This window comes from Hyperoodon ampullatus (genome assembly GCF_949752795.1).
Source record: "Hyperoodon ampullatus genome assembly, chromosome: 10".
In the NCBI taxonomy this organism is placed as follows: domain Eukaryota; kingdom Metazoa; phylum Chordata; class Mammalia; order Artiodactyla; family Ziphiidae; genus Hyperoodon; species Hyperoodon ampullatus.
The window spans coordinates 3,731,348-3,742,389 of NC_136923.1; the positions used below are offsets into that span (position 1 = coordinate 3,731,348).

Consider the following 11,042-nt stretch of genomic DNA (forward strand, 5'->3'; position numbering starts at 1 on the left):
GGTTTGCAGTTATCATGAGGTTTTGATATAGCAGTCTATATATATTCAAGATTAAGTTGCTGGTCTCTTCATTTCAAATGCATTTCCAATATCTTACATTTGTACTCTCCGGCTGGTTTTGATATCATATTTGTGTGTGGATGATTTCCTACCTTTACTGTATGTTTGCCTTTACCAGTGAGCTTTCCCATTTGTAATTTTGTTTCTAGTTGTAGGCTTTTCTTTTCTGCCTATAGAAGTTCCTTTAGCATTTGTTGTGAAGCTGATTTGGTGGTGCTGAGTTCTCTTAGCTTTTCCTTGTCTGTAAAGCTTTTGATTTATTCATCAAATTTGAATGAGAGCCTTGCTGGGTAGAGTATTCTTGGTTGTAGGTTTTTGCCTTTTATCACTTTAAATATATTGTGCCACTCCCTTCTGGCCTGCAGAGTTTCTGCTGAAAAATCAGCTGATAACATTACGGGGATTCCCTTGTATGTTATTTGTTGCATTTCCCTTCTTGCTTGTAATATTTTGTTTGTCTTTAAATTTTGTCCATTTGATTAATATGTGCCTCAGCATGTTCCTCTTTGGGTTTATCCTGTATGGGACTCTGTGCTTCCTGGATTTGGGTGACTGTTTCCTTTCCCATGTTAGGGAAGTTTACAGCTATTATCTCTTTAAATATTTTCTCAGGCCCTTTCTCTCTATATTCTCCTGGGACCCTTACAATGTGAATGTTGGTATATTTAATGTTGTCCCAGAGGTATCTTAAACAGTCCTCATTTCTTTTCATTCTTTTTTTCTTTATTCTCTTTTGTGGCAGTGATTTCCACCATTCTGTCTTCCAGCTCCCTTCCATTCTTCTGCTTCATTTATTCTGCTATCGATTCCTTCTAGTGTATTTTTTCATTTCAGTTATTTTATTGTTCAACTCTGTTTTTTATATCTTCTAGCTCTTTGTTAAACATTTCTTCTATCTTCTCAGTTGGTGCCTCCATTCTTTTTCCGTGATTTTGGATCATCTTTACTATCATTACTGTGAATTCTTTTTTGGGTAGGTTGCCTATCTCCATTTCACTTAGTTGTTCTTCTGGGGGGTTATCTTGTTATTTCCTCTGGAACAATATTCCTCTGCCACCTCTTTTTGTCTCACTTTCTGTGTTTGCAGTCCCACAGGCTGCAGGATTGTAGTTCCTCTTGCTTCTGGTGTCTGTCCCCTGGTGGGTGAGGCTGGTCTTAGAGGCTTGTTCAGGATTCCTTGTGGGAGGGACTGGTGCCTGCCCACTGGTGGGTGGAGCTGGGTCTTTTGCCTCTGGTGGGCAGGGCCATATCAAGGGGTGTGTTTAGAGGTGGCTACAGGCTCAGGAAGGCTTTAAGCAGCCTATCTGCTGATGGGTGGGGCTATGTTCCTGCCCTGTTGGTTGTTTGGCCTGAGGCATCCCAGCACTGGAGCCAAAGGGCTGATGGTTGGGGCCAGGTCTCAGTGCCAAAGTGGTGACCTCCAGGACAGCTCACGACAATGAGTATGCCCCAGAACCTCCGTCACCAGTGTCCTTGTCCCCAAGTGAGTTACAGTGGCTACAGCTGCCTCCCACCTCCCCAGGAGACCCTCCAAGACCAGCAGGTAGGTCTGGTCCAGGATCCTATGAAGTCACTGCTTTTTCCCCTGGGTCCTGGTGCACACAAGACCTTGTGTGTATCCTCCAAGAGTGGCATTTCTGTTATCCCCAGTCCTGTGGAGCTCCTGCGATCAAGTCCCGCTGGCCTTCAAAGCCAAATGCTCTGGGGTCTCCTCATCCTGATGCCAGACCCCCAGACTGGGGAGCCTGACTTGGGGCTCAGAACTCTCACTCCTGTGGGAGAACCTCTGCAATATAATTATTTTCCAGTTTGTGGGTTGCCCACCTGGCGGGTATGGGGTTTGATTGTATCACGAATGCACCCCTCCTACCCTCTCGTTGTGGCTTCTTGTCTTTGGAAGTAGAATATCTTTTTTGGTAGGTTCTAGTCCTTTTTTGTCTATGATTGTTCAGCAGTTAGTTGTGATTTTGGTGTTTTCATGAGAGGCGGTGAGCTCAGGTCCTTCTACTCTGCCATCCTGTCCTTGCCCCTGGGATCTGCTTTTCTGATTCTTCTTGCCTTCTAGTAAATGCTGACCCCTGGCTGGACTGTAGCTTCATACAAGCAGAGGCCGGATAAGTCACCTTCCCGTGTCCCTAGCACATGGATGGTAGAGGTTCCCTGAATGTATCAAATGAATGGGATCCAGGACTAGTCACAGGTCAGTGACATCTTGATCAAAACGTTTCCTGAAAAAGTATGTTTGTTAAACATGCAAGGCTCTGCCTGCAGCTCAAAGAAGTCCCAGATCTCCTCCAGGCTGCACGGCTTCCAAAGCTGGTGGCTCCAGCTTCCTGACCCCAGACTCAGAACCACACTCCTCACCCTGAGCCAGGCCTCCAGGCTTCAGAGAGCCAACAGCTCACTCTCTGGGGTGGAAGGCAGCCTCCTGTGCTCATGCTTCATGTCCCCTGGGCAGTGTGGCCTGGGACTCATTTCTAACAAATACAACACGTTAATGTTGACAGCGACGCCTGTGTGAAGGCATCTGCTCACGGACAGAATCAGTGAGCTCCGTATGGATGCAACACAGAAAATTTTAACAGATTCAGAGTGATGTGCCAGTATCTTCAAAGGAGAATTTCAATTGAATTTTTCATAATTTATATTTCCTTATATCACAACATTTTTAATTAGGAAAAGCAAATTAAAACCCACTCAAAAATCAGACAAAAATCATGTTTTCCTTTTAATTGACACTGTTTCCTCTGTCAGGTGCTACTTTGGTAATAATTAGGTCCCCACCTCTCAAGACCATTGCATCTGAACAGGCTGAGACAGAGCCAGTGTGAACACAGACCCCAAAGCAGGGCTTTTGGGATAACAAGAGAAAAAAACAGCCTTTCTCTTCACTTACAAAGGGGGTCACTCAGAGGGTAGAAAACCTGGAGCTCAATGCAAACTGGAAACCAAAATATATCAGAAATGAAGCATAGTGCTTCGTCAAATACTCAAGGTCTGATCATCCCACCTCTTCTATAAGGAATGCCCCCCCCCCAGCATTTTTAAAGGAAGATGTTTGTTTCTATTTCACTTTCCAACTGGGTATACAATCTACTAAAAGGGATACAATGAATCAGAATAAATCAGCTCACTCACAAGAGACACTCCCAGATAAAGATTTTTGGTTGCTGAGATTATTCAGCACATTATTTCAAAATGGCAAAATTCAGGACAATCTGAGCATTCAAAAGTGGCAGCTAGGGCTTCCCTGGTGGCAGTGGTTGAGAGTCCGCCTGCCGATGCAGGGGACATGGGTTTGTGCCCCGGTCCGGGAAGATCCCACATGCTGCGGAGCGGCTGGGCCCGTGAGCCATGGCCGCTGAGCCTGCACGTCCGGAGCCTGTGCTCCGCAATGGAAGAGGCCACAGCAGTGAGAGGCCCACGTACCGCAAAAAAAAAAAAAAAGTGGCAGCTACATTCACTGACAGGTTATGTGAGACACACGTACATACAACCCATATTTCAGTGTACATGTCAAGGGACCAAGACCCCTGATCAACTCAATAAGTTATTTTGTACATTACAGTGCACAGAACTACAGAGGGAGAGATACTTTCTTGGAGAGGTTCATCCTCTCTGAAGGAGGCTGGAGCCCAGTGCCCAAGGCTCTCATTAGCTAGACCCCTCCTCTTCTTTGGTTGTGGTGGCTTCAGAGACAGCCGTTTCCTCTAATTGATCCGCTGGCTTCTCCTCCTCCTCCTGGGGATAGAGGTCCGGGTACTTCTGCATGCACTCCTGCATGGCCCGGAACTGGTCTATACAGTCCGACCCCTTGACATCCTCTGTGCTGTAGTGGAAGCAGGAAAAGGCCGCCTTGAACTGTTCCCCACACGGGCCGCTGGCCATGCCCCCCAGGCACGGGCAGTTCCAGTTGATGTCTCCATTGGGCAGGATCAGTCCTGGGACAGGAAGGTGAGCAAGGAAGTGTGAGAGCTGCTGCCTGAGGTTTCAGAAAAAGCAAAACCAAGACCAGCCCTCATAGGCATAACGGTAACATGAACCACTGCCTGGCCAGCACTCACCGGTGGACCTGCCACTCCCTCGGGATGGGGTTCAAATGCCCGGCACAAACCCAGCATTCCCGGCTCAGTCGGAAAGGTCACCATCAAGCGACTCTCTCCGTGTGCAGCACTGCTCTGTGTCCTAAGCCGCCTCCCAGTGCTGTGGCTGTGCCTGTGCTCCAAGAACTACACAGGGAAACCGTTTAATCCAAAGCGGAAGTAACCGCTCGGATGGTTACTGAGAAGCTTTGAAAGCCCAAACACTTGAAGGAGTCAAGGTGCTGGTCTCCTCCTTTCACACAGATGGTCAGGACCCCCTGCGCCACGGACCTTCTCCTCAAGCCCCTCCCGCTCCTCAGCTGCTCTCAGCTCAGCACAGTGTGAGGGCTGGTAAAAGCGAGGCTGGAAGATGTCCAAGGCATGGTGGGCAGGAAAAAGCAAGTGACGTGCCAGAGCACTGCGCTCCGTTCTTGTAAAAACGGAAAACCATTCAAGAACTCAGAAGAAAGAGAGGTAGAAGAAAGAAGAAACTCCTAGGTTCAGCCTGATGGCCAGGGAAGCGCGTGGGAATGAGGACTGGCAAGCACACAGCCCCTCACACCTGACGGAGCTGCATTCAGTGTCCCAGCAGCAGTGGTGTCCAAGGCAGACACCTGGAAACCCAGCCGCGGCCAGGGACGTTGGACTCCCACCCCCGCCCGGCACTCACCGTGCTCCTCGTAAGGATCATTGGGGTCATCGGCCACCAGCTCCGCACTGCTTGGAGTTTCATGGTCTTCTTTGGTCACAAATATGATTCGATCCTTCCCTAGTGTTTGGAGAACAGAGGGAGAAATGTTTCACCCAGGAGCTGTGAATCAGTCCTAAACCCAAGCAGCCACGAAAACCTTGTTTGAAGACTGTCCCATTTGGAACCCCGAAGTGAGTTTAGTGGTGCTCCCCAGGCTGGGGACTCGCTCACTGCTGACTCTGGGGGAAGGTCTAGCAGCCGCTTGTGCATCACGTGCCTGTGACCGGACTGGGGAGGAGGAAGACGGCTCCTGCTGGAGCCATGTGCATCCTCGGGTGGGAGACGAGACGCCCCAAGCCATCAAATGCAGCTGTTTTCAGTCCCCAAGTCTGCTGAAATCTAACAAACGGGTCTTCTTCCTCTGCTCAGAACTCCGATGAGCTCTGACGGCTCTGTCACTTCCCGTCCCTGTGAGCACCTGGTCCACTTGCTCCAGGCCCCTCGGGACCTGCCAGCAGGCGCCTTCAGATAATATTTCGCCTATCGGGCTCCTCCGGAAGAGGCTTGGGAAAAGCACAAGGGTGACAGTAAGCACCAGAGAGACGTGCCAGTGAGGACAGCAGAGGGGACAGACGGAAGGTACTTGGTGGTTACACCCTCCCCACAGCTGTACAGGGTCTCCCAGGAGGGGTGACAGTAATGGCAGCTGACCCTCGGCACGCTCAGGACCACGGCCGGCTCAGAACACCTGAGGGTTCTGCTCCAACACCTCCCATTCTATCTCAGAGAAGGTGGCTTGTCCCAAGGGGCCCGGGAAAGGACTGGGGCTGGGCAGCCAGGGCATGTTGAAGAACCTAAAGACCTTGGTAATTCTGGCCAGTGTTCAGAACACTTGAAAGCAGCCTGCAAAAGTGCTGCGTGCTAAGCAAAATAAATAAGCGGACACAATTGCTCAGCTCAGCTCTGACAGTTTTGTTTACCAAGATCTCAGCCAGGCCCAGCTGAATGGGGAGGCCGGTCTCAGGCCAAGGCAAGGCGTCCAAGCTTGTTGGGTACGGGAGGCACCTGTGGGGCTTATGAGGCCCAGAGGCCCAGCCTCACAGAACAGAAGCTGAATCAAGCTCTTTGCACGTCCACACCACTGATGGGCTCCCAAGTGACCGATGCACAACCCCACCCAGAATGTTCCAGGTCCCTCCCACAGGCCGAGTCCTCCCAGGCACTTTCCTGGACATCCCCCAGAGAGATTGGTTACACTGGATCGAAGGATGTGATACTGTCATTTAGAATAAGAAATATATATTTTGCCTTTGACCCCATTCTTAGCACAGAGTTCCTAAAATTTCAGTTTCCCAAGTGATGAGAGCATAAAGGTCTTTTTGTTATGTTAATAGGATGACTTGGGGGAGCCTGAGGATGGGGGCTGGTTGCCAGGAGAAACAGCCCTGGGATTAGAGGGTTGGAGCTTTCAGTCTCACCACCCCCTCCCCACACCCCACCCTGGGGAAGGGAGAGGAGCTGGAGGCTGAATCAGCTGCCAGTGGCCGATGATTTAATCAATCATGCCTATGTAATGAAGCCTCCGCAAAAGCCCAAGCGGACAGGTGAACACGTGGAGGTTCCGGAAGAGAGGGCATAGAGGCTCCGCCCCTTCCCCACACCTTGCCTTGTGCGTCTCTTCCATCCAGCTGTTCCTGAGTTATATCTTTTTATAATATAATATTCTATCCTTTTATAATAATCCAGCAATCTAGTAAGTAAACTGTTTCTCTGAGTTCTGTGAGCTGCTCTAGCAAATTAATCCAATGCTAGGAGGAGGTCGTGGGAACCTCTGATCTACAGCCAGTGGTTAAGAAGAACAGATGACAACCTGGACTTGTGATTGGCACCTGCAGTTGGGGCTGGGGGGAGGGGTGTTGCAGGACTGAGCCCTTAAACTGTGGGATCTGACACCATCTCCAGGTAAACAGTGACAGATTGAGCTGAATTGGAGGACATACTGCTGGTGTCAGAGAATTGCTTGATGTGGAGGAAATACCCACACACTGGAATTGGAATCAGAATCGTTAACGGCAGAACATAACTGCATCTTTTACATGCTTGGGCCCTACTCGATGAGTTTCCCCACCCGTTGCTCATCTAATTCTTATACCAACACTGTGAGGTGGGTATTACTAACCTCCTTTTTACAGAGAGAGGAAACGGAGGCCCAGAGAAGGTAGGAAACCAGCCCGAAGGCACATAGTACGTGAAGGCAGAGCAGGAACACAAACTCTGGTCTGAAAGATTGCGAGTGTGTCACCCTGTCCACTGCACACCTGTCCCAGCAGGAATGTCTGAGGCTGGACACAGGACTGACAAAAGGACAGTGTTCACCGATCTCCGAGTCCCAACTGTGAAAAAAGAACTCATCACGACTGCCAACTAGTGGGGTAACCAGCTAGACTGGAAGTCTCACTACATTTCTCTGGAGAAAATATAAAAATGCTTGTTTTCACTTCCAAGATAACCTTAAAAAGTCGATACAAGCATATTCAGAAGGATGTGGATAACCACCTTACGCCCTCTTAGAGTTCCAAGTCAAGATTTTCATGATCACGGCCGATGGGAGAAAAGGCCTGGGGTGGACTTAACTCCCAGCCAAGGAGGGCCAGCGACTTCCTGGTCTCCACAGCAAAGGCTCCTCAGTCAGAGATTGGCCTTGGACGACCTTGGCCATCAGACGGTGGCACAGGGACACTAACCTCAAGGACCCACCACTGGCACAGAAGCACATTCTCCATGCAAGGGGCAATTCAGTCAAATATCATCTACGAGACTGAATTAATGTTGTAAACTGAATGCTGTGAGAATTCAATCCACTCATCTGCCTGGCTTTAGAGTCACTGAAGCCCACGGGCACATGTTTATAAGAGCAGGTTCCTTAGACGTTTACATGACAGTAATAAAAGAAAAATTTAAAAATCAACACAAAAATATATTTCTCAAATTCAGGAAGCAGGGATTCCCTGATGCTGGACTCACTACAGGAGAATCAACCTTTTAAAACAACCTAATAAGGACTTCACCCTCATGACTTAAGCTCCTCTCAAAGGCCCCACCGACTAATACCATTCACCCTTGGGGTTTGGATTTCAGCATATGAATTTTGGGGGGACACATTCATATCGTAGCAGTGGGAAAATAAGGAGCACATTCAGATACCCTCACAGCCTCCCCCTCCCTGACTTCACACCTCCTGCTCAGATGCCACCTTCCTTCATCACTCCCCATCACCCTTAACCTGCTTTTTCTCACCTAACAATTATGTATTTGTTTACCACCTGTCTCCCCCACTGAAATGTCAGCTCCTCAGGGGCAAGGATTTGTCTATTCCATTCACTGCAGTATCATCGGAGCCTAGAACAGTGCCCAAGACATAGTGGGTAATCAGTATTTGTTGAAAAAGTGAATGGAGGAATGAACTCTGAATTCAGATATGAAGACCCCAGACCCAGCAGAGGGTGGAAGACAGAACGGCTATCACTATGAAGTAGGTTAGAGAAAAAAAAAACCTTGGATGGGTGGTCTCATTCCCCCTAGAACACACGTGGGTCTTTACACAGCAGAATCTCTTGGTACATCCAACCCAGAAGGGGCGCCCGCCACCTCCACCATGCCACAAGGGCAGACCACCCACCTGTGCCCACTGCCATGTGATCAGTGGCCGGCATATCACAGGTACTCAATAAACGTTTGTTGACACAAGAGGAGAGAACACGGTCAGCATTAGAAAAGGAGGAACAAAGACAGGAACAGTGTGGCCCTGGGCCAGGGAGTGAGCCTGAGTCCACGCTGCCCAACACCTTGAACGCCCAGCTAAGGCCTTTAACCCCAAGGCTGGGGGGCGGACCCCTGAAGTAAATGTGCACAGGCAAGTGATTGACTCAGAACAGAGGGCAGCCGTGTGTATGGGTTCACTGGGTATAAAGGTGCCTGGGACATGGCCCACAATGCTCCCAGCTTGCTGCAAGAACATAGACAGGAAAGAAGATGACAAAAATAAACCAGGTAATTTCAAAGAGTTTAGGATGTGAAAGACACAAAGGCCCAGAGAAGACCTCACTGAGGTGACATATGAGCTGAATCTTAAAGGATGAGGAGGTAGCCATGGGAAGAACTGGAAGAAGGTGCACCAGGCAAAGGGAAGGGCCAGAGGCCAGTGCGGCTGGTCCGTGATGGGTGGTTAGAGACTAGCAGGAGCCAGATCAGGCAAGGGGCTCACTCACATCAGCCTTAATCTGGAAGGAGTTTGGGATCGTTTCTCTAAGTCCCATGGGAAGCATAGAGAATCGGTGGGTAGAAAAACAAGAAGTTGGGGCCTTAGGGGACAGTGGCATGGATAAGATAAAAACTAGGGAAGGCCTAAAGTGAGTGCTTTTAATTCTCATTCCCAAACTAAGAAAGAGAGAGATCTTTGATCCAGGAAAAGATAGGGATCTAAACACCTGCCTCTGCTTCCCAGAGAACCTGCAACCCCTAGAAACCCTCAATGAATGAGGATTATAGCTTCATTATACCCAAAAGGTTAAAAAAAATTTGCTAAATGAAGAAGTAAATTAGACTTAGAAGAAGGAAATTAAAAACGAGACTTGCTGTCTAACAAAGTGGTGAGGGCAGAGGACTTTTGCTCATGGCAGAGTTAAATATCAATCAATGGAAACTACTCATTAGAGACATCAGTGAGTATTACGGCTTTATGAGCCTGGGAAGGAGATTTCCAGGAGCAGAATTGGGTACTGGGAAAAGGCTTAGCATTTTAGACTGAGCTCTTCTCCTAACTGAAGCATGACCTTGGGTGGGTCACTTCCATCAATGGGAATTAAGATTCCCTTAATTAACTGAGGGAGCTGGACTATTCGCTAAAGGATTTCTGGGTGAGTTCCAACTCTCTCTCTGGAACTTTATAGTCTCAGGTGTCCACCATTCCCCTCACCTGGCACCGAGAAGGTGCTTCATGAATATGCGCGGACTAAATGAAGATCAACTTCTCATTTTACAAGACTGGACACTAGGCCCTGGCGGAGTTGGGTGGCAGCTCAGGGACAGAGCCGGTTAGTGGTTGTGCAGGAAGACCCTTGGACCCGGCCTGGAGACTTCTGAGGTCCCGGGCAGAGGTAACAAGCAGAGAGACAGTAGGCGGGGACCAACTTTGTTTTATTTTGTTTTGTTTTCTTCGCAGGGTGTCTGCTGAGCGGAAGGCTCCCTGGAGTCCACTGGGCACCAGACTGAGCAGTTCTGGAATCAGACCACGGGGCTCCAACCGCAGCTTTGCGACTTGCCGGCCGTGTGGCTTACCCAAGTCACTTCTGGGTCTTGGTTTACTCTCCGGATAAAAGCAGGGCCTGACTTAGGAAGGTCGTCGCGAGATACGCCACACAAAACTCCTGGACCAGGGCCTGATCCGTCCCAGCGGGCGGCACTCCCACCCCCAGCGCAGCGCCCACCGAGGGGCGACTTTCCGGGACAGTTGAAGGCGGTGCAAACGGGAACACGTGGTGTGTGGTGAGCGCCATAGTAACATTATAATTAGTATCAATAAATTACCCGTTACCAGCCGCAGGCAGGGCGCTCGCACCGCCCTGACCCCCGGGCCTAGTTTACGAGCTCCCCCATGTGCTGTTCCCCCCGAGGTCCGGGTTCGAGCCTCACGGTGACCTCGGCCGGCCTCGCTCCCACCCGGGCCTCGGTTTTCTCATCTGAAAACCGGGGATAGCGACCCCGCCGCCGGGCCCAACCCGAGGGTCCCGAGGACTGTCCCCCGCGCCTGCAGTGGGGGCGCGGGGGTCCGGGGGGCTGCACAGACCGCGTGTCCCCTGCAGGCCCTCGTAGGCCGTCTCCACGCAGCCCAATCTCCTACCTTCCTGCCGGCAGTAGGCCATGGTGCAGCCCGGCGCTCCGACCTCGCGGTGACTGTGGCGGCGGCCTCACGCCGTGACCTCTCCGCTGCGGGGCTGGCGGCTTGGAGGCCCGCGCGGGCCCGCCCCCTCCAGGCCTGCCCGCCGCGCGCCTGCCTCGGCGGGTCTAGTCCGGCCCTCTCAGTCGGGAACTACATTTCCCAGCAGGGCGCATGCAGCCCGGACGCTCCCCCAGGCAACAGGAACTACATTTCCCAGGATTGCTTGCAGTGCGCAGGCGCATCAGTGAGGTGGCAACTGTTGGAGAGCGCA

General features: G+C 50.5%; 1 protein-coding gene across 1 annotated transcript; it reads right to left on the reverse strand.

Moving 5' to 3' along the window:
- Positions 1-3,714: 3,714 nt before the first annotated feature.
- Positions 3,715-10,754, reverse strand: CHCHD4 (coiled-coil-helix-coiled-coil-helix domain containing 4; the record flags this gene model as incomplete). The annotated part of the gene is made up of 3 exons (XM_079714024.1): positions 3,715-4,001; positions 4,813-4,911; positions 10,733-10,754. The coding sequence occupies 3 exons, from the start codon at positions 10,752-10,754 to the stop codon at positions 3,715-3,717; spliced, it is 408 nt and encodes a 135-aa protein (XP_079570150.1).
- Between the last annotated feature and the right edge of the window lie 288 nt (positions 10,755-11,042).